Source organism: Oryza glaberrima, chromosome 4 (genome assembly GCF_000147395.1).
Source record: "Oryza glaberrima chromosome 4, OglaRS2, whole genome shotgun sequence".
Classification (NCBI taxonomy): Eukaryota; Viridiplantae; Streptophyta; class Magnoliopsida; order Poales; family Poaceae; genus Oryza; species Oryza glaberrima.
In genome coordinates, this window is record NC_068329.1 from 17,924,134 (window position 1) to 17,947,706 (window position 23,573).

At 38.9% G+C, this 23,573-nt stretch overlaps 3 protein-coding genes across 3 annotated transcripts; all 3 read left to right on the forward strand.

The window, feature by feature from the left end:
* Positions 1-4,184: 4,184 nt before the first annotated feature.
* Positions 4,185-7,038, forward strand: LOC127769998 (G-type lectin S-receptor-like serine/threonine-protein kinase At2g19130). Its single transcript, XM_052295667.1, has one exon. The coding sequence runs from the start codon at positions 4,278-4,280 to the stop codon at positions 6,768-6,770; it is 2,493 nt and encodes an 830-aa protein (XP_052151627.1). The 5' UTR covers positions 4,185-4,277; the 3' UTR covers positions 6,771-7,038.
* A 7,532-nt stretch (positions 7,039-14,570) lies between these two features.
* LOC127770833 (G-type lectin S-receptor-like serine/threonine-protein kinase At2g19130) lies at positions 14,571-17,024 on the forward strand. The gene has a single exon (XM_052296617.1). It carries the CDS (start codon positions 14,571-14,573, stop codon positions 17,022-17,024), a length of 2,454 nt encoding a protein of 817 aa, XP_052152577.1.
* Positions 17,025-20,570: 3,546 nt separating this feature from the next.
* On the forward strand, positions 20,571-23,151 carry LOC127770020 (G-type lectin S-receptor-like serine/threonine-protein kinase At2g19130). The gene has a single exon (XM_052295689.1). The coding sequence runs from the start codon at positions 20,573-20,575 to the stop codon at positions 22,859-22,861; it is 2,289 nt and encodes a 762-aa protein (XP_052151649.1). The 5' UTR covers positions 20,571-20,572; the 3' UTR covers positions 22,862-23,151.
* Positions 23,152-23,573: the final 422 nt, after the last annotated feature.

Here is a 23,573-nt window from a genome sequence, read left to right on the forward strand (position 1 = left end):
TTATTCGGTTTAATTTCTACGCCAACTTTAATCATAATTTTTTATTAGAATATAACACACTAATATCTAAGAAAAAAACATTCTGTAAAGGTACTTATAAAGAAATATCTATCTATATGATTTTTATGTTTTCAAACTTAAAGAGGTATTATATTGACGGTCAAGGTTCAAAAAGATTGATAGAATAAAATTAATCAACAATATCATAGATGTGAATACGGAGGGGAGTAGGAGTACCTTCTTTTTCCTTCCCCCTGCGATGGGAGATTGGATCTTTGCTCCAGAATCCAAATCCTCCACGACAGTGGTGCTGGTGCGTGAGAGATTGGGTCGTGCGTCTTACCAGGCGCCCAACGACGAGAGCTACGGCCGCGCCGCCGCGCGACAAGCATACCACACCGACGAGGTCCCCCCCTCCGCCGCGAACGCCGATCTCAGCACGCCGCCATCGACGAGGTCACGCTCCAGGTCTAGGGCTCCGCATCGGCTTACCAGTTTGCCGTCGCCTGCAACACGGCTGACGGCGCTACGAGGACGAGGCAATGGGGGAACACGGGCGGCGGAACCGAGAGATGGAGCTTGGGCCTCATGTTGCCTGTTGGGCCTTGGGTTCAGGGCCGCTCGGCCCAAAATCTCCGGGAGATCAGCGAGGGGCCGTGGAGGCCTCCACCAGCTCGGAGTATCGTATCGTGTAGGAATAAGTCTATTTACCATCTCTCATCTTCGTGTCGAGTTTAATTGACATCCCAAAACCACCAGATATCTTCACCAATCACCACTCATCTTGACAAAACAATTCAAATCAGAGTGATTTCGTTGACGTGAAATTCTAGTCAGAAAAGAAATAAAAAGCATGTGAGGCCCATATGTAAGTGGAATACATATTCGGAAATTTCCTATCGGATCCCTCCGATATGATATTATTTCGGCCGAAACTTTTAAAGGAGTAGAGGAAGAAGATGTATGCCATTTACAAGAGTCTCACATCTTTTTTATTTTTTTCCTGACTAGGATGCCACATCAACAAAACCATCATCCATATTACTATGGAACTTGATTTGGATAGTTTCGTTAAGGTGGGGGTGGAGTTTTTGTTATTGTGGTTTAAGGATGTAAATTAAACTCGATATAAAGATGATACTAGAAGGTAAGTGGACTTATTCCTATCGTGTCCGAGCCCACGTAAAGTGGAAGCCCGCTCCTGGGAGGCCCTGAAGCGCAGCTGCTTATCTGCATCTAGGCGTCTCATCTAGTGGTTACCTGAGTAGCAAGTTCGTGCTCCCTCCGTCCATAACGAAAAAAAAAACTCAAATACTAGAGAAGAATCTAATATTAAATAATTAGAAGGGGTGAGGTTTCGAATCCAGGTCATCTAGCCCACCACCTTGTGGAGCTAACCGGAAAACCCCTGGGTGTTTCTCCCTCCGTCCATAACGCATATTAGACTAGTGATATCTAATCTAATTTTAGTTTGTCATATTTTATAACGGAGGAGTACTCTATTTCGTCGTATATATCTAAAGTTTTGGATAAGATTTGGTTCAATATTTAAAATTTTGACAGTTAATTGTGTATTATAATATGTTTATAAAATACATAAGTTTATAGTATTATGGAAGTATTTCTAAAGAAAATTTATGCATATCATTTTTTTCTTATTTTAAACTAAGCATTGATTTGGTCAAATATTTAAAACTTAGCAATCAAATATAATCAAAAACTTATTTGGAACATCAAAAAATATTTATGATCAGAGTACTCAAAGCTAAACCTTTTAGGGTGTTCTACGTCCGTAATAGTATCTATGCTACTTAAAATATCAGTAGTGATGGTGTCCATTCTGCCACATTCGCCCTTTACTTTTGAGTATCACAATCTATATTATTATAAGACCCTCCAGCGAATTATCTTCCGTATCTTCCGTTTTACTGCTGGTTCTCCCTAAATTTCAAAGCCACCTACTTGTCTAATAAAGAAAATCATACGAGTACTACTTAGACTAAATATATGCTTAATTGACTTAATAAGTTAGAAACTCAATTTGTTTTATGTTGAAATGCACGGGCTCTTGGCTAGTTAGGATAGAAGGCATCATTTGCCTCTGGGATATTTCAGGGTGGCGTCGTACAATTGGTAAGAGTGTGAAGATCTTGCATCACAGTTGAACATATTTTTCACCAAGTTAATTCGGCGGATGCGCTTGCCTAAACACCATGCACTAGAAAAACCATTTGTGTAGCCAGTCCGTAACACATTTATACATGCGTTTAGCCAACCACTGCAGCTTAAGGCCTATAGGAATCAATGATTTATATAAGCGGATTCCACAGCTGCATGTAAAAATAGTTTTTCACATGTGGTTTATGACCCTAAGACCAAAAAAAAAAACACGAATATTAGAGAAGGAAGCACACTACCTTGTGAAACTAGCCGAAAAACCCATGGGCGTTTCTCTTATGACCCTAACACGGCTTTAACCATCTTCATAGTGGTTTTTCTTTTTGACCGCTTGAGATAAATAAAGCCAAGAACATGCAAAAATAATTTTAGTAGCGATGTTTTTCTCACTTTTATTAAGTTTATTCGTAAACCTTATGGTAAAAAATATTTAATTTATTCTTACAATCAAGTAAATAGTTCACAGCAATAATATGATGAATAATAGCAATATGAGATTGACACCTCCCCGCTATGAATTATTCATGCGGGGGGCTAGGAATCATACTGACGAAACGTGCTCAACTCCCAGAGCACAAAATCCAGTGAATAACAGAAGGTCAAGCACTTCAAGTCCTGCTAAACTTTTTCTTCAAACTTCCAACTTTTCCATCACATCAAAACTTTCCTACACACATAAACTTTCAACTTTTCCATCACATCGTTCCAATTTCAACTTCCAATTTCAGCGTGAATTTAAACACAGCCTAAAGTGCTATATATGGATGATGTACAGAAGTTGTGCACATATCTTCTACTGCTTGGCAAGATTTGCTCCGGTCTAACAAAAAATATTTCGAGGTACCGATATCTCAAGATACCGAATCATTTTCAATCGTTGGAGTTAAAAACAATTTTAAAGAGTGAGGTACCGATATTTTAAGATATTTTTTTTTCTCGCCAGAGCAAATCTCATTGCTCGGCATACTTGCTGCCACTGGCTTCTGCCTTTGCCACAAAGGCACTGCTTCGCAATAATGGCAAAGATAGGAAAAGCTATATGGTGAATTGGTGATTGGTGAGTGGTGACTCGTGCATTAATATGGAGGTAATACGCATCTGTGGCATATATGTCTCGCATTTGTGGCATATATGCCTCATATGTTGTGCTCCCTGATAGTTCACATGGAGCACAGAGCTATAGTCTAGTGCCTTTTAGCCCACATATATAATGTTTACATGATCACTAAAATAAAACGACAAGATACTTGTTAGTAAAAGTTAAACAAGTTGGAAACTGACTAGTCTGACAGGTGTGCACCAGGGATTTCAATTTTGATTTAATTCCTGTTGCAACGCACGGGTATTCTACTAGTAGTATAAAATTTGAATCCTATAAATTTTTATGTCTTGGAACAAAGATAGTACTAGATTTTCATGAACACGTGTTTTAAACTGCTTAGATGATGTCATTTTTTTTAAAAAAACTTTCTAAAGTTTTTTTAAATCAAATAAGTCTATTTTTTAAGTTGGTAACAGTAACAGATATTACTAATCAAGGACTAATTAGTAAGCTTGTCAGACACACAGCTATTTGGCTGATCAGCCATCTCAAAAGCGGCCTTAAAAGAAAACATTAGGTTGGAGCCCACTCGCTAGCTAGTAAATACATATACTCCGTTTTATAATGTAATTAAGGTGTTTTAATTTTGTTCTAAACTAAATTCCTCTAACTTGGGACTAAATTTATATAAGAATAGTTAAAACAAAGATCACTAGTATGGCCATCTCTAGCATTGCAACACCATCAAGACCTAGGGTGAGAAGTATAATATATGTACGACTGTCATTTGTCACACATAGTAGACATGCCGTGGATGTTTGGCAATTCATAGCAAAAGATCTTACATCACCGTCGAAACATTATGTAATTAATTGGGTTAATTGGATCATGCTATTATAAATTTGCGTATTAAAAATAACATTACAATTCATCTGTTCATAGCCATGCCAGGCTACGAACAGATGAATTGTAACAATATTTTTCTGAAAAGGCAAATTTGCAATGACATGAATCCAATTAATCTTAATTAATTAGTATTTCCTTTTGGCTACTATAAATGAAAGCAGAACTGAATAGTGATCGCCCACAGTTGCTCACCATGGCTCTTCTCATTTTTGTAGTACTACTATTCGCCTTAAGCATCCCAGCAAGTTCTGCCACGATCGACACCATCTCAATTGGCACGGCGTTGGCCAAAAACGATAAGCTTGTCTCAGAAAATCGCAGGTACGCACTTGGCTTCTTTGAGACACAAAGAAAAGCATCTCAGAAAACTAGCAAGTGGTACTTAGGAATTTGGTTCAACCAGGTTCCCAAGCTAACTCCTGCATGGGTTGCAAATAGGGATAAGCCAATTGATGATCCCACATCAGTGGAGCTAACAATCTTCCATGATGGAAATCTTGCCATCTTAAACCAGTCAACAAAGTCCATCGTTTGGTCTACACAAGCTAATATCACTGCCAACAACACCGTTGCTACGCTATTGAATAGTGGAAATCTCATCCTAACAAACTTGTCAAACTCTTCAGAAGTTTTCTGGCAGAGCTTTGACTACCCCACAGATACATTTTTTCCTGGGGCAAAGCTTGGATGGGACAAGGTCACAGGCCTTAACCGTCAGATTATTTCTTGGAAAAACTCAATTGACCCAGCTACCGGTTCCTATTGCAAAGAGTTAGACCCTTCTGGTGTTGATCAGTACTTGCTTTTGCCATTGAATTCCTCCATACCGTATTGGTCTACCGGTGCATGGAACGGCGATTACTTCTCCTCAATCCCGGAGATGAAAAGCCATACTATTTTTAATTCATCATTTGTTGATAATGATCAAGAGAAGTACTTTAGATATGATTTGCTAGATGAAAGGACTGTTAGTCGTCAGATATTAGACATCGGAGGTCAGGAAAAGATGTTCCTTTGGCTTCAGGACTCAAAAGATTGGACAATGATCTATGCCCAACCTAAAGCTCAGTGTGATGTCTATGCAATTTGTGGGCCTTTCACAGTCTGCATCGATAATGAGCTTCCACATTGCAACTGTATAAAGGGCTTCATCGTAACATCACTCGAGGATTGGGAACTGGAAGATCGAACATATGGATGCTCAAGAAATACTCCAATAGATTGCATTAACAACAAAACCACAACACATTCAACTGATATGTTCTATTCTATGCCATGCGTTAGATTGCCCCCAAATGCCCATAATGTGGAAAGTGTAAAAAGTTCAAGTGAGTGCATGCAAGTTTGCTTAACTAATTGCTCTTGCACTGCTTATTCATTCAGCAATGGTGGATGCTCTATTTGGCACAATGAATTGCTTAACATAAGAAAAGATCAATGTAGTGAAAATAGCAATACGGATGGAGAAGCTCTTTACCTACGGCTAGCTGCAAAAGAATTTTATAGTGCAGGCGTTGATAGTAGAGGAATGGTTATTGGACTTGCTATTTTTGCAAGTTTTGCTTTATTATGTTTGCTACCACTAATCCTACTACTGGTGAGACGGAGTAAAACTAAGTTCTCAGGTGACAGATTGAAAGATTCCCAGTTTTGCAATGGAATTATTTCATTTGAATACATTGATTTGCAACGTGCAACTACAAATTTCATGGAGAGACTTGGAGGAGGTAGCTTTGGTTCTGTATTTAGGGGGTCTCTAAGTGATTCCACAACAATAGCAGTGAAAAGGCTTGACCATGCATGCCAAATTCCACAAGGAGATAAGCAGTTTAGGGCTGAAGTGAGCTCAATTGGAACCATTCAACACATCAATTTAGTTAAATTGATCGGCTTCTGTTGTGAGGGTGGCAGAAGATTGCTTGTTTATGAGCACATGTCAAATCGTTCTCTCGATCTCCAATTATTTCAGAGCAATACTACAATATCCTGGAATACTAGGTATCAAATAGCCATTGGAATTGCTAGAGGATTGTCTTACTTACACGAAAGCTGTCAAGATTGTATCATACATTGTGATATTAAACCAGAAAACATCCTTCTAGATGATTTATTCATTCCAAAAATTGCTGATTTTGGTATGGCAAAGCTTTTGGGAAGGGATTTTAGCCGAGTTTTGACAACGGTGAGAGGAACTGCAGGTTACCTTGCACCTGAATGGATTAGTGGTGTTCCTATAACACCAAAAGTCGATGTTTATAGCTATGGGATGGTCTTGCTAGAAATAATATCAGGAAGAAGGAACTCATATACCTCATCTCCTTGTGTTGGTGACCATGATGATTATTTTCCAGTGCTTGTGGTCCGTAAGCTTCTTGATGGAGATATATGTGGTTTGGTTGATTATAGATTACATGGTGACATCAACATAAAAGAGGCCGAAACAGCTTGCAAGGTTGCGTGTTGGTGCATTCAGGATAATGAGTTTAATCGACCAACAATGGGTGAAGTGGTTCATATTCTCGAGGGTCTAGTTGAAATTGACATACCCCCGATGCCGAGGCTACTTGAAGCAATTGTAGCTGGAAGCTCAAATCCAACATGTACCTCATCTAGTTTTTTCGGATCAATTCGAGAATCCTTGTAAATATTTATAGTTCCTTTTTTCCTACAAATATACATACACGTATATATATTAGGAAATGGCATGAACCCAACCTCTACATCCAACCATATGTACCCAGCCAAACTACAAATATATATGTATGCATGAGTGACGGACTGATGCTATGTGCAGCTATTATTGTTGACATTTCTGCTACGACTCATGCTATGTGCAACTATTATTATTGACTTTTCTGCTAGGACTAGGATTTGTAACCTGTCATCATTCTTCTTTTCCAATGAAGTTTTTTACCACCTATTGTTGATGTAATCTACAATTTTGTTGTCCATAATTCAATAGAAATTTAGGTGGATAGATCTAACAAATCTATGATCTTAGGATATGCTATGTGATTCATGCGACAAGATCAATGGAAAGGTTGTTGTCTTGCGTCCTCGTGGCCAGCGTTTGAACTCTGGTCTCAATGCTGGACCTCACTGTTCTGCTAATGATTAAATGCTAGTCATTACTCTCTGCGTCTCAAAATAAATGAATCTATGATAATATGTGACATCATCATCATCATCATCATCATCATCAATGAAGAATGTCTATTTGTTTCCTGATTGAGCCACGTATACTGTAAAATATGAGCCATTGGATCTGGAAAGAACGACTTAAAAGTATGGAGGGAAAAAGAAGAGTAAGGACACTTCCATTAGAAGGATCTATAGAAGGCATGTGGCATGCGAGAGTAAAAAAGACCCAACTTGTATAAATTTGACAAAAAAATATTATTGAAAATCGAGAGTTAAAGCTAGAAAAATAAGAGTTTGCAAAAAAATATGTCACCACATTTTTTATTTAATTGCCATCACTTTTCTCTATATGATTGGTTTCTTCTATATGTAAGTATGCTTTTATCTCTCCCGTCTCATTTTCCAAGTAGATAATAAATTACTTTTAATTCTAATTCTTTTATGCATTGTGTATTAGAAAAAAATACAATGTAAGCATCAAAATTTACAATGTAATTACAGTTTAAGTTTTAAAATTTACAATGTGAGCGCATGTAATTTACAGTGTAAAAACGATTTGACTAATGTTGTGAAAATATAGTGCCGTAAATATAGCTACTCCAAGAAAAAAATTAGGAAGAAGATAAAAATAGTGGAAAAGAGAGGAAAACCCACATGTGTCCCGTTTCCTTGTCACCACTCACCACATGTCCGCCTGTCACACCATCATTGTTAGGGAGGAGGAGATGGTGGCACAAGTCGAGTTGGGATGGAGGAAGTGCGGGCGTAGATGGAGAAATAAAAAATGAGCAAATAAGAGAAAAGAACTGAGGAGAAGCCATTGTACGCCAACTTCGAAATATTTAACTATTTGCCACTTGTATAAGGATTCGTCACTGAACCATATGTCATAAACACATGAGAACCCACATATTATAGACTGTGAGTGTCAAATCCTTAATTGCCATATCTTAAAAGTGGGAAAAAGTTAATGCCCCAGTAACGTCTGGTGGTGCCGCCTCTTCTCGTTCGCGTTGCCACGTTCCATGCTCCCTTTCAAGAATGTCTAAAACAACAAGTTCCTCAAAAGTTTGTTAGAAGTTATTATATTTTAAATATTTGCCTAAAGGATTTTTTAAATAAAAAAGGTCATTTGGGCAGATATTTAAAATATAATACATGCTACTAATATACATAATTTAGAACCTTCCAGTAGTATATTTATAGTAAATATTACACATTAGGCATGTTAATTATTTATAATCACGAAAATATTGTTTGTTACAGATAAAAAATTGACTACACTTCCTACCAAATCAATATTCTTCGAGAACCTATTTACATTATACAACCATATAGCATTTAATAGACAGGGGCTAGAGCCGCGCGAACGCGCGACTCTACTGGCTAGTTACATAGTATAACTAATCCGGACAAATCCATGTCTAGATTGGTTGTACTGTGTAATACACTGATGGAGAAGTGCTTTTTAGTCCTGGTTCATAACCCTCAACCGGGACTACGAATCCGGAACTAAATAGATATTTTTTCTTTTGTTTTTCTCTTTTTCATTGTTTTTAGCATTGAATATTGATTTCACACCATCCCCTAATCATGCCAAGAAATCCTAAATCCAAATCATCACATATCACAGAACATCTCCAAATCCTCAAATAGATCATCTCCAAATACATCACAAACTCTTAAAACAATTACATCACAAGTTCTAAAAAATACATCACAGATTCACATCACACACAAATCAAATACATCACAGGATAAATCATAAAGTGTGAAAAAAAAAGAAAAGCCGGCCGGCCACTGCCGCCTCCCCTCCTCCCCTCCTCCCCTCCGCGCCGGCCGGCCGCCACCGCCGCCGCCGCCACCGCGTGGCCCCCCGCGCCGCTGCGCCGGCCGCTAGCCGGCCCACCCTCTTCTTTGCTGTGTGGAAGGAAAAAAGGAAAGAGAAGGCTAGGGGTTAGAGATAAGGAAAGAGATAAGAAGTTAGAGAGGAAAAAAGAGATAGAGGGAGGAGTTTGTTGTGTGGACGGGTAAAGAGGATCGGTACTAGGATTATATAGTGTGTTTTGATTTTTATTCCTGGTTAGTAACATCAACCGGAACTAAAAATAGGTTTTTAGTCCCGGATGGTGTTACTAACCGGGACTAATGATTCTAGGGCCCTGACACGGCCTGACATGGAATCAAAAGATGAATTTTAGTCCCGGTTGGAGTTACCAACCGGGACAAAAGATGATTTTTAGTTCCGGTTGGTCCAACAACCAGGACTAAAGATCTTCCTCTTATAAACCCGGACTATTGTGGATTTGGGTCAACCGACCAAAGATGGTTTCTCTACCAATGATAATATATCGATCCTATGTTGATTTATTTTGGGATGAAGAGAGTACGTAGTAATAATATGTTATTTCTCCTTTAATATTTTTTATGCTAAATTTCTCCATTGTGTCCCAAGAATGACTGAATGGGCAGTGGTCAAGTGGAGGACAGACATTTTTATGCTGAATCTTGCCGATTACTTTTATCCATCCTCTTTCTCAATTTCATCATGGTGATCGCCTTTCAAACAAACAAAGGAAGACCAACTCAGGATAGGGTCTATTTAGATCCCACCCCAAAATTTTACACCCTATCACATTGAACGTTTGAACACCTGCATGAAGTATTAAAAATAGGCTAAAAAAGTAACTAATTGCACAGAATACAATTACTTTGCGAGACGAATCTTTTAAGCCTAATTGCTCTATGATTTGACAATGTGGTGCTACAGTAAACATGTGATAATGACGGATTAATTAGGCTTAATAAATTCGTCTCACGGTTTACTAACGGATACTGTAATTATTTTTCTATTAGTGGTCGAACACCCATACGACACCTTACATAATACCCGATGTTATGCGTCAGAACTATACACCCCTGATCTAAACACCCCCATAATCATGTATGACAGTTACAAAACCTGAGAACAAAAATAGTTTGATTGCTTTGTATGAAGCTCGATGTACTTATGAGTAGATTAGTAGTTTCAGTATGGGGCAGATCGTTTGTGCTGGTTTGCAGCCGGCTATATATGGTTGCGATTGTGCTGTATGTACAGTGCAAGCAGTAAAACTTATATTGAGCTTAGTCCTGTTGCTGCTACTGCACAACTCTCTTCTGATCAGCCCCTATATTACCGGTAATGTAACTGGACACTGAGGTTTGGTCCCGTTTGCACTTTAAAATGGGACATCTTTTTCTTAATATAAAACGTCGGCAACGGCCTGACCGTTCGAAAAAAAAATATACTACCGGTAATGTTAACTCTTAATTATTCAATTTTTTGCGCACGACTTTAACCATAATTTTCTATTAGAAATAGCAATAATACCTAACAAAAACTTACTTTACGTAAAAGTACTTGTTATATTGATTTTTATGTTTTTCAAACTTAAAAAATATTATATATATTGAGGTTCAAAATGGATTGATAGAAAATTAATCAACAATACCATAGATGTAAATACTGAGGGAGTTGGCTGCGATGGGAAATTGGATCGTACGTGCTCCAGAATCCTCCAGGACAGTGGTGCGTGCGAGATTGGATCGTGCGCGGCCTAGCTTAAGAGCAAGTTTAATAAGTTTAATAGTATAGCCCACTAACAGTTTTAATTTATCTATAGCCAATCAAACAACCAATTCATACAATAGTTGCTTACTATGCTATTAATATATATGGTCTCACCTGACATACACATATCGTGTCTTGGAGTCCGCGCTGCAGCTGGCTACAGATCTGTAGCCCGCTACCCTTCTCTTTTATCTTTTATCTCATTAAATTATATTTATAGCTAGCTAATAGTATGTTATTATAGCCGCTCTAACAGGCTAACGGACGAGCGCTACGGCCGCGCCGCCGCGCGACAAGCCGGCCACCACACCCGCGACGAGGTTCCCCCTCCGCCTCCGCGCGCCGATCTCCAGCACGCCGCCATCGACGATGTGGCCGCCGGGTGCGTCGATCGGCTGGTCGAAGTACACCGAAGCAATGGGGAAGTTCCGGGGCCACGAGGCCTTACGGCGCGCGTGCACACGAGTGGATCAAATGGCCCGCTCAACCGCCCAGTCACAACAAAACAGGGGGCAAAAAAAAAAAAAACCTCCATCCTCATCGTCAAATTTTAGCATCTGCATTACATCGCAAGGATCACAAGCTGACTGGGCGAGGTGGCCCATGGATGAACAAATGAATAACAGAAACATGTCCTTTTGCAGACAAAAAAGGAACTAGTTGGGGCCAAAACAAGATGTAATAAGGAAGAATCATCAGTCATGTAGTGGTAAAGTTCAAACCCTGATACCTACGAATATTATGCATATGTAGGTGGGTTTTTATCATAATTTTAGTAAGATCATGGATGTGTCTCGCTGGTTTAGCATGTGTTATGGGGCGTATTCGTATGTGCGTATGACTCTCCCATGTAATCTCAAAACAAGAAAAGAAAAACAAGAGGCACAACACGTTTTGATGGCACAGATGAATATAGGGTAGTGTTACAATATATACTTCTTTTAAAGAGTATAGTATTGGTGGCGGTGACCGGTGAGTAATAAATCTTCCACCACCTCACACCACCAACATTTTTTTTAAAAAAAAGAGAGAAAAGAATGATGTGGGCCTAGATTGTCAACTACTCTCACTATTTTTTTCGATAATTACACGGTACAACGCAGACATTCACAACGCACGCGCACTCACCCCGATGAGCATCTTCGAAGACTAGGCCGGCAAATCTTTTGAGATTGACGAAGTCACCACATGCGTCTCACTGTCGACGGGTACGTCGCCTACCACTGAAAGCACAAAGCCGTTAAATCCTGCAAAATTTGCTCCCATGTGGAGTTGAACCCAGGACCTCAGGTGCTACTGAGGCACTTGTAACCACTATGCTTTATTTAAGAGTAAAGTGTACGGACGGTCCTTAAACTTGTAGGGATGTGTCATCTTTGTCCCTAAACTCTCAAAATGCACATCCAAGTCTCAGAACTTGTCATACTGTGTCATCTAGGTCTCAAATCACCAAAACCCCTTAGGATCCTACGTGGCGTTGATGTGGCATACCACACAGACATGACATGGCATTATTTTGGACTGACAAATGGGACCCATTTAAAATTTTTCCTTTTTCTTTTTTTCTTCTCTTTTTTTCCCTTTCTTCTCCTTTCTCTGTGACCTGAGCAGAAGAAAGGAAAAAAAGAAGAATGAGAAGAAAACGAAAAAGAAAAAAAAAAGAAAAGAAGAAAAAAAAGAAAAGGACATGTCACGCCCATGTGGCATGCTATATCAGCGCCACATAGATCATAGAGGGGATGTGTCGATTTGGGACTTAGATGATACACTTTGACAAGTTCTGGCACCTTGATATGCATTTTAAGAGTTTATGGACCTATATGATACAACACTACAAGTTTAAGGACCGCCAATGTACTTTACTCTTTACTTAACTCCATACTTTTTATAGGAAGATAAAAAGACTACATGTTAACCCTAATGTTAACATTCATATGCAAAATTCATATGAAGTGCTTCATGTAAATTGGCACTTTTGAGTTAACCCTTTGAGCAAATTAATTGGCATCCTCCCATCCTTGGAGAGGTCATCATACGCTGATACGCATCAGTGGCATACTGATACTGGCATGTCTCACAGATCGTGCTCCTTGCTAGTCGACATGCTCAGAACTAGTCTACTGCATTTTGGCCACTCAATATTGTTACACATCACTAAAAACTACCGAGTCACCTGTTAACAACTACTAACAAGTTGGAAGCTTCAAAACTGACTAGTCGAATGGGTACTTTACTTTACACGACTTACCAGAGGCAGAGATTCAAACAATAGGTACGTGTTTGCTGAATATTTACTTAAGATCGGTGTCAAATAGCCATCACTTTTGGATTTGTACATCCATAAGGGATGTAGACACGATTGATATATATTATCTGTATACTACCTCCATATTTTAATGTATGACACCGTTGATTTTTTTCCAACGTTTGACCATTCATTTTATTCAAAAAATTTATGCAATTATCATTTATTTTATTATGACTTGATTCATCATCAAATATCCTTTAAGCATGACATAAATATTTTTATATTTTCACAAAAATTTTGAATAAAACAAATGGTCAAACATTGGTAAGAAGTCAATAACGTCATACATTAAAATACGTAGGGAGTATAAGAAAAAGCCATCACTTTCTTGTATAAAGACTTTGGCTCAATAATCACCGCTGCAGCCCGCCATGGTTTAAGGTCATTGTCCATCAATTTTAGAAATTCATGCATGTAAAATTTCAGTGGGTATGAGTACATGTGCCCGTACAAAATGAGTACATTTCCCGTAATACGGGAGGTCTCTACTTTCTCAGATAATTTATTGGCGTTCGTATAGGTGTGCACTCATGGGTGTGTGTGAATGGTCTGACTGTGGTGTATCTTCCATTATAGGCCGTGTTTAGTTTTAAAGTTTTTCTTCAAATTTTTAACTTTTCTATCACATCGAAACTTTCTTACACACATAAACTTACAACTTTTCCATCACATCGTTCCAATTTCAACCAAACTTTTAATTTTGACGTGAACTAAACACAACCATAATATCTTTTTAGAGGAAAACTGACAGGCTCATGTAAGGTATGGTTGTCATCTATTAATTCATCCATTCAGCCATTTAGAAGAAAAGAACAGGCGGTGTCTCTCTGATGTGGTCGTCTCTAGATGGTTGTTTGCATTGCTGCGCCATCGAAATCTAGCTGAAAAAAGTATTGTAGGTACGATTGTCATTCGTCACACATGGTTGCCATGCCGTGGATGTTTCGCAATTCATAACAAAAGATCTTGCATTACCAACGAGACATGTATCAACTGTGCCATTTTTCCCTCCAATATTACATAAGCACTCCCTCCGTTTCAGATTATAAGACGTTTTAACTTTGGTCAAAATCAAACAACTCTAAATTTGACTAACTTTGTAGAAAAAATAGTAATATTTTACAACACCAGCAAAGTTTCATTAAATCTATAATTGAACAAATTTTCATAATATATTGTCTTAGGTTAAAAATATTACTATTTTTTCTACAAAATTAGTCAAACTTAGAGTAGTTTTACTTTGACCAAAGTCAAAACGTCTTATAACCTGAAATGGAAGGATTACTATATATGTTTCTACTTCTCTATATATGCCTCAGTTCCCTACTATAAATGAAATCAGAACTGACCAGTGATCACATATACTACAGTTGGCCCTCATCATGGCTCTCCTCATTTATGTAGTGCTCCTGTTCTCCCTATGCATCTCAGCAAATGCTGCCATGACGGACACCATCTCAGTGGGCAACGCATTGGGTAGAAAGGACAAGCTCGTCTCGAAAAATGGCAGGTATGCACTTGGCTTCTTTGAGACAGAAAGAGTAGAAGTATCCCAGAAAAGTAGCAAGTGGTACTTAGGAATTTGGTTCAATCAGGTTCCGAAGATAACTCCTGCTTGGGTTGCAAATAGGGATAATCCAATCAATGATCCCACCTCATTAGAGCTAACAATCTTCCATGATGGAAATCTTGTCATCTTAAATCGGTCAGCCAAGACCATCATTTGGTCTAGTCAAGCTAATATCACTAACAATAACACCAGTGCTATGCTCTTGAGTAGTGGAAATCTCATCCTAACAAACCCCTCAAACTCTTCAGAAGTTTTCTGGCAGAGCTTTGACTACCCCACTGATACACTTTTTCCCGGGGCCAAGCTTGGATGGGACAAGGTTACCGGCCTAAACCGTCGTATTATCTCAAAGAAGAACTCAAAGGACCTAGCTGCTGGTGTATATTGTAAAGAGTTAGACCCTAGTGGTGTTGATCAGTCCTTGCTTACACCATTGAATTCCTTCACACCGTATTGGTCTAGTGGCCCATGGAATGGGGATTACTTTGCTGCGGTCCCAGAGATGGCAAGCCATACTGTTTTTAATTCAACATTTGTTCACAATGACCAAGAGAGGTACTTTACATATACTTTGGTAGATGAAAGGACTGTTAGTCGTCATATAGTGGACGTTGGAGGTCAAGCCAAGACGTTCCTTTGGTATGAGGACTTGCAAGATTGGGTAATGAACTATGCCCAACCTAAATCTCAATGTGATGTCTATGCAGTTTGTGGGCCTTACACAATTTGCATCGATAACGAGCTTCCAAATTGCAATTGTATAAAGGGCTTCACAATAACATCACATGAGGATTGGGAACTAGAAGATCGTACGGGTGGATGCTCAAGAAATACTCCGATAGACTGCACCAACAATAAAAACACAACTCATTCTTCAGATAAGTTCTATTCTATGACATGCGTTAAACTGCCCCAGAACGAACAGAACATAGGAAGTGTTAAAAGTTCAAGTGAGTGTGCGCAGGTTTGCTTGAATAATTGCTCTTGCACTGCTTATTCCTTCAGCAATGGTGGATGCTCTATTTGGCACAACGAATTGCTTAACATAAGAAAAAGTCAATGTAGTGACAGTAGCAATACAGATGGAGAAGCCCTTCACATACGTCTTGCCGCAGAAGAATTGTATAGTAAAAAAGCCAATAAAAGAGTAATGGTTATTGGAGCGGTTATTTCTGCAAGTTTTGTTTTATTAGGTTTGCTACCATTGATCCTGTTATTGCTGAGACGGAGGAGTAAAACAAAGTTCTTTGGTGACACTTTGAAAGATTCTCAGTTTTGCAATGGGATTATTGCATTTGGATACATTGATTTGCAACGCGCAACTAAAAATTTCTCAGAGAAGCTCGGGGGAGGTAGCTTTGGTTCTGTATTCAAGGGGTCTCTAAGTGATTCCACAACTATAGCAGTGAAAAGGCTTGACCATGCATGCCAAGGAGAGAAGCAATTTAGGTCCGAAGTGAGCTCAATTGGAATCATCCAACACATCAATCTAGTTAAACTGATCGGTTTCTGTTGTGAGGCTGGCAAGAGGCTGCTTGTTTATGAGCACATGGCAAATCGTTCTCTTGATCTCCAATTATTTCAGAGCAAAACTACAATAACTTGGAACATTAGGTACCAAATAGCCATTGGAATTGCTAGAGGACTAGCCTATTTACATGAAAACTGCCAAGATTGTATCATACACTGTGATATTAAACCAGAAAACATCCTTCTCGATGCTTCATTCATTCCAAAAATTGCAGACTTTGGGATGGCAAAGCTTTTGGGAAGGGATTTTAGCCGAGTTTTGACTACGGTGAGAGGAACCGTAGGTTACCTTGCACCTGAATGGATTAGTGGTGTTCCTATTACAACAAAAGTCGATGTTTACAGCTATGGGATGGTCTTGCTAGAAATAATATCAGGAAAGAGGAACGCACGTACCTCATGTTCTTGTGGCGGTGATCATGATGTTTATTTTCCGGTGCTTGTAGCCCGTAAGCTTCTTGATGGAGATATGGGTGGTTTGGTTGATTATAGATTAGATGATGAGATTGACATCAAGGAGGCTGAAATAGCTTGCAAGGTAGCGTGTTGGTGCATTCAAGATAATGAGTTTAATCGACCAACAATGGGAGGAGTGGTTCAGATTCTCGAGGGTCTAGTTGAAATCAACATGCCCCCAATGCCAAGGCTCCTCGAAGCAATTGCTGCTGGAAGCTCAAATCCGACATGTTCCTCAGCTTCTTTTGTATCAAATATTTCAGTTCAACAATCCTTTTAAATATGTATAGTTCCTTTTACTACAAATATAGGTATGAGTGATAGACTGATATTGTTTGCAACTATTATTATTCTAGGACTAAAAGGGGATTGGGAATTCCTATCATATTCCTTATCTCTCAATTGAGTTGTTTATCACCTACTTTTGATATATTCTACCAATTTGCTATCCATTATTTAGTAGAAGTTTGGCTGGACAGATCTAACAAACATCTGATCAGAATCTGCTCCGTGATTCATGCAATAGCGAGATCAATGGCAAGGTCATTACCTAGCACCCTAGTGGCCACGTTTAAACCCTAGTCTCAATTCTAGAGCTCATCGTTTTGCGGTTTTGCCAATGATGCTAGGAAGTAATAATATGTTCCTTCTCCTTTCACTTTTTCATATTAAATTTCTCCATAGTATCGTAAGAATAAGGGAGGAACCATTGGCGTAGTGATATAGTCATGGGTGCATGACTTCGGGCCCCATTAGGATTCAAATCCTAGTGCCCACAAATATAGTTGTGGGCATCATTAATTGGTCCAGAGGCTGAAAGTTATACTTTCTTTTTCTAAAGAAATTCCAAGAATGAGCGACGGTATCATTCGAAAAGAGTTGCATTTGTTTTCTCTACAATTGGGGGATGGGACAATACCATTTCATAGGCACAAATGAACAATTTATGATGACTACAAGATACTCTTTTTAAAAGAGGTCATGAACAATATCCACTAACAGCAAGAAGTGTGGAATGAGAGGTTAAGAATGTTTGATGATGATATAGTTGGATTTTAACTATAACTTTTTGTACAGAAGAGCTTTTAAGGAGCCCAGTTGGCTTTCCTATAGGTTTTTATAGGAAGATGTGGGCACACATAAAGGAGGTAGTGAAGGAGATGCTAGATGAGCTTTATGAAGGAGAGCTAGAGGTGAAAAGGCTTAACTATGGAATTATATCTTTAATCTGCATGATAAAATATGCAAATGAGATTGAACAATACGGACCATTTGTTTGCTAGATATTGTCCTTAAGATATGATGAAAGAAAAGTGTATAAAGGGAATAGATTCCCAGCAGATGTATGGGCTGATAAAATATCCCCAAGAGTAAATAGTCCGAACTTATATAGAATCCAGCTTGGACACAATGTAAGGAGCTTTTTAATGATGGCGATTGGCGAGTGGAAGTTAGAGTTTAGGAGGAACCCAAGTGAGGCTGACAAAAATGATTTGATAGAGTTGCTAGATGTAAGGCATGATGGGGAGAGTGTAAGGTGAGATATGAACAACTCTGGGGAATAAAAAAGATCTATACAATTAACAAGATCCCTGCACAGGCAGATTACCTTAGGAGGTGTAATTGGCTCTGAAATGAATCTGATTTGGTTGAGTAGAATTCCCATGAAGATTAAACAATTCTTTGTACCTAACAATAATGGGCAGAATCCCTTGTGTGCGGCTCAACTGGTTAAAAAGAAACTGAAAGGGAGGGACAGAATTAAGCTTCTAAACTTTATCATAAACCTGAAACTGTTAATCATATCATCTTTTAATATCGTTTAGCTGTTTTTTTCGTTATTAGAGATTTTTTATTCGAATTGCGTGTTTTGTAAAACGCAGAAATTTTAGAGTTTGGTGTAATTAAAATTCTTAAGGCTTTATTTGGTTTGAAGGGGATTGAGGGGGAATTCTTAAGAAGAAGAAGAAGAGGGAGGAGGAGGAGTTAGAGGATGCAATGTAAGTTTTATACCCCTGCAAATAATTTAAAATCAAACTCAATTACATTTGCAGATTTAAAACATATATACTTTATGAACAAAGTTATAATGAGTTTTGTCTCTCTGTATATTTCAGAGACCGTTGAGTTTAATTTTCAGTTCAGTAATAGCATGACACCCCCTGTTACATAATGCTTTTAGAGTTTGTGTCGAATATATCTAAGTATTCGGTTATAAATTCGGACTTGGATTTGTAATAGGTGTTAATAAAATAGTAAGGCTATAAAAACAAAATCTTGAGTTCGACTTGTCCTAGGCTCAATTTAAGCTTGATTCGAGCTCTAGACGAGCCGAGCTTGAGCTCCTGTCAAGCCTAATAATATATAATTTTTATTATTTACTTTATAAACTAATAGATCAAATATGCTGCCATTTATATGTATCCACACGATAAAATAGCTTATATTAATATCATATATTTATCTTAGTTCTTTTTCTTCTATTCACTAATATAATTAAATAGAAATTAATTACTTTTATTTAGAGATTATATTCTTAAAATATATGTTAACTAAGCTCGATGGTCGAGCTCGAACCGAGTTTGTCTGGAAGCTTAAAGGTTACGCAGGCTTGGCTCGAGTTTGTGTCGAGCTCGAGTCTAGGTAGGTGAGCTCGCTCGAGCTCGTCTCGTTAACATCCCTAGATAATAGTAAAGTCAGACTATTATCTTAGGTTATGTTAAATTATAATCGCGTACTTTATCATAGACGATGGATGTCTGACCAGTGGCCTAACGGTCGATGGTTGTGCCCAAAATTCGCATCAAGAGTTTGGATGCTAAGTATTCACTACTTACTGGACTCAAGTTACATGTGATCGTTCCAAACAGAAAGGAAATGGTTTCCAACGCTGCATTGCACCTGAGGACCAAACAAAGTCAGGGTTTTGTTCGATCGGATTCCCTCCATTCAAATCACTTCCAAATTCCGTTACCCTTTGCATTTCCACTCTCCAACCAAAACGCCTCCAATAGTCATCTGTCCATCAGTATCACTGATCAGGCAGCCAATCCACACGATGCACCACCAATTAATACGCCAGCCCTGCACCATTTTATGACCAGGAATTAATGGGACCTGGAAACTGGAAGCAACATGAGACTGACTGTTTTAAGTTCTAAGGCCCTGAATGGATCATTAGTCTCTAGACTAAAATTAGTCTCTGGACTAAAAATTTTAGTCCCCTACTATTTAAGATATAGGAACTAAAGACATATGGACCGAGACAGAGAAGAGAGAGACTATCACTTTAGTTCTTATAAGTACCTCCAAGAGGAACTAATGGATTATAGTCCCAATATACACTTTTAGTCTTTTTTTGTCACATCTGTTTAAATTCTTAGGGACTAAAAGGGACTAATGAATTAGTCCCATGAACCAAACAGGGCATGACACACCAGGTTCTCGTTCGTGCCGTTGCCGCTACAGCACTGCTAGCTCGCAATAACGCTGAAGATCAGTTCAAGATTCTGTGGTAACTTGTGCTTGTTGATTTTTTTTTTCTTTTTGTCTGGACCATCAGGATCTTTGCATCACTATACCCAGGGTCATTTTCCCAGTCAAAGCCACTGTAATTCCACACAAAGTCTCCATGCCGTGGATATTTTGCAAAGCATAACAAAAGATCTTATTACATCACTGTCCAGATATGTTATCACTGTTACCATTTTGCCCTCCAACATTATGCAAGCGTATCCTTTGTTATCTTGTTATTCCCTATGGGTCTCATTTACCTACTATAAAATGCAAGAAGTGAAGAGCAGTGATCACCTATCCTACAGTTTCACCATGGCTCTCCTCATTTTCATATTACTACTGTTCTCCCAATGCATCCCAGCAAGTTCTGCCACGACGGACACCATCTCAGCTGGCCAAACGTTGGCCAAAGATGACAAGCTCGTCTCGAAAAATGGCAGGTATGCATTTGGCTTCTTCAACACAGATACAAAAGCATCTGGGAAAACTAACAAGTGGTACTTAGGAATATGGTTCAATCAGGTTCCCAAGCTAACTCCTGCTTGGGTTGCAAATAGGGATAAGCCAATTGATGATCCCACATTATTGGAGCTAACGATCTTTCGTGATGGAAATCTCGCCATCTTAAACCGCTCAACCAAGGTCATCCTTTGGTCTACCCAAGCTAACATCACCACAAACAACACCATTGTTATTCTCTTGAATAGTGGAAATCTCATCCTAACAAACCCCTCAAACTCTTCAGAAGTTTTCTGGGAGAGCTTTGACTACCCCACAGATACATTTTTCCCCGGGGCAAAGCTTGGATGGAACAAGATCACTGGCCTAAACCGTCGTATTGTTTCTAAGAAAAACTTAGTAGACCCAGCTACCGGTATGTATTGCGAAGAGTTAGACCCTACTGGTGTTAATCAGGTCTTGCTTGCACTAGTGAATTCCTCCACGCCATATTGGTCTAGTGGAGCATGGAATGGCGAGTACTTATCCTCAATCCCAGAGATGGCAAGCCATAATTTTTTCATTCCATCATTTGTGAACAATGACCAAGAGAAGTACTTTACATATAATTTGGCAAAGGAGAATATTATTAGCCGTCAAATATTGGATGTTGGAGGTCAATCAAAGACGTTTCTTTGGCTAGAGGGATCAAAAGATTGGGTAATGGTCAATGCCCAACCTAAAGCTCAATGTGATGTCTATGCAATTTGTGGGCCTTTCACAGTTTGCACCGATAACGAGCTTCCAAATTGCAATTGTATAAAGGGCTTCACCATAACATCGCTCGAGGATTGGGCACTAGAAGATCGAACAGGTGGATGCTCAAGAAATACTCCAATAGACTGCATCAGCAACAAAACCATAACCCGCTCATCAGATAAGTTCTATTCTATGCCTTGTGTTAGATTGCCCCCAAACGCCCAGAATGTAGGAAGTGTTGACAGTTCAAGTGAGTGTGCACAAGTTTGCTTGAATAATTGCTCCTGCACTGCTTACTCCTTCAGCAATGGTGGATGCTCTGTTTGGCACAATGAATTGCTTAACATAAGAAAAAATCAATGTACTGGCAATAGCAATACAGATGGAGAAACCTTTCACATTCGTCTTGCTGCACAAGAATTGTATAGTCAAGATGTAAATAAAAGAGGAATGGTTATTGGTGTTCTTTCTGCATGTTTTGCTTTATTTGGTTTGCTGCTAGTTATCCTACTACTCGTGAAATGGAGGAATAAAACAAAGCTATCAGGTGGCACAAGGAAGGATTATCAGTTCTGCAATGGGATCATTCCATTTGGATACATTGATTTGCAACGTGCAACTAACAATTTCACGGAGAAGCTTGGGGGAGGTAGCTTTGGTTCTGTATTCAAAGGGTTTCTAAGTGATTCCACAGTTGTAGCAGTGAAAAGGCTTGACCATGCATGCCAAGGAGAGAAGCAATTTAGGGCCGAAGTGAGCTCAATTGGAATCATCCAACACATCAATTTAGTTAAACTAATTGGTTTCTGTTGTGAGGGTGGCAGGAGGTTGCTTGTTTATGAACACATGCCAAATCGTTCTCTTGATCACCAACTATTTCAGACTAATACTACACTTACCTGGAATATTAGGTATGAAATAGCCATCGGAATTGCTAGAGGATTGGCCTACTTACATGAAAACTGTCAGGACTGTATCATACACTGTGATATTAAACCAGAAAACATCCTTCTCGATGATTCATTCAGTCCAAAAATTGCAGATTTTGGGATGGCAAAGCTTTTGGGAAGGGATTTTAGCCGAGTTTTAACTACAACTAGAGGAACTGCGGGTTACCTTGCACCTGAATGGATTAGTGGTGTTCCTATTACAACAAAAGTCGATGTTTACAGCTATGGGATGGTCTTGCTAGAAATAATATCAGGAAAGAGGAACTCATATGCCTCATGTCCTTGTGGTGGTAACCATGACGTATATTTCCCGGTGCTTGTGGCGTGTAAGCTTCTTGATGGAGATATGGGTGGTTTGGTTGATTACAGATTACATGGTGGCATCGACAAGAAGGAAGCTGAAAAGGCTTTCAAGGTTGCATGTTGGTGCATTCAAGACGATGAGTTTAGGTGACCAACAATGGGAGGAGTGGTTCAAATTCTCGAGGGCCTAGTTGAAGTCGACATGCCTCCAATGCCAAGGCGACTTCAAGCAATAGCTGGAAGCTCAAATTCAACATGCTCCCTGTATTCTCTTCCTGCAAATATTTAAGTTCGAGTATCCTTGTAAATTAAAAGGAACTTTGTAATTCCTGACATCTTTCTTCTTTTTAAATAGAATTGTTTACCACCTGATTGTTGTCTTGTTAACATAGTAAAATTTTTACAGTCTTGCTATCTGTCGTTCAGGATTCAGCAAAGTAGAAAACTAGCACAATGTTCACCTGAAAATTAACTCCATGTGCAATTTCTGATCTCTTCAGTCTTCAGAATAACAGTCACACAAGAATGGCTTTATTCGTGAGTTTACTGATCGCTGGTCGAGGGCGTCTGAGATAAAGCTTGTGTTGGCCGGGATGGTCGATTCATCATTTAGTTCGACTGTTAGTTCATCATTTAGTTCTTTCTCTTTTTTTTTTAACGAACCGGCACGAGACAGTGCCCGTTTCAATTAATATAGAAGGAAGAAAGGTTTACATCCCCTAGGGGCTGAAAAAAAAAAGGAAACTATAGCTATACAAATGCCGATTGTAGCTCAAGCAAACGCTTTGCCCCTGCTGAAAGCCCAAGTTTAATGTTTTTGCCACTTCCTTGATTTTATTGACCAGACGATGTACTGGGGACTC

Coding starts and splice junctions, on each gene's coding strand:
- LOC127769998 (XM_052295667.1), top strand. CDS start 4,278: ATGAAAGCAGAACTGAATAGTGATCGCCCACAGTTGCTCACCATGGCT.
- LOC127770833 (XM_052296617.1), top strand. CDS start 14,571: ATGGCTCTCCTCATTTATGTAGTGCTCCTGTTCTCCCTATGCATCTCA.
- LOC127770020 (XM_052295689.1), top strand. CDS start 20,573: ATGGCTCTCCTCATTTTCATATTACTACTGTTCTCCCAATGCATCCCA.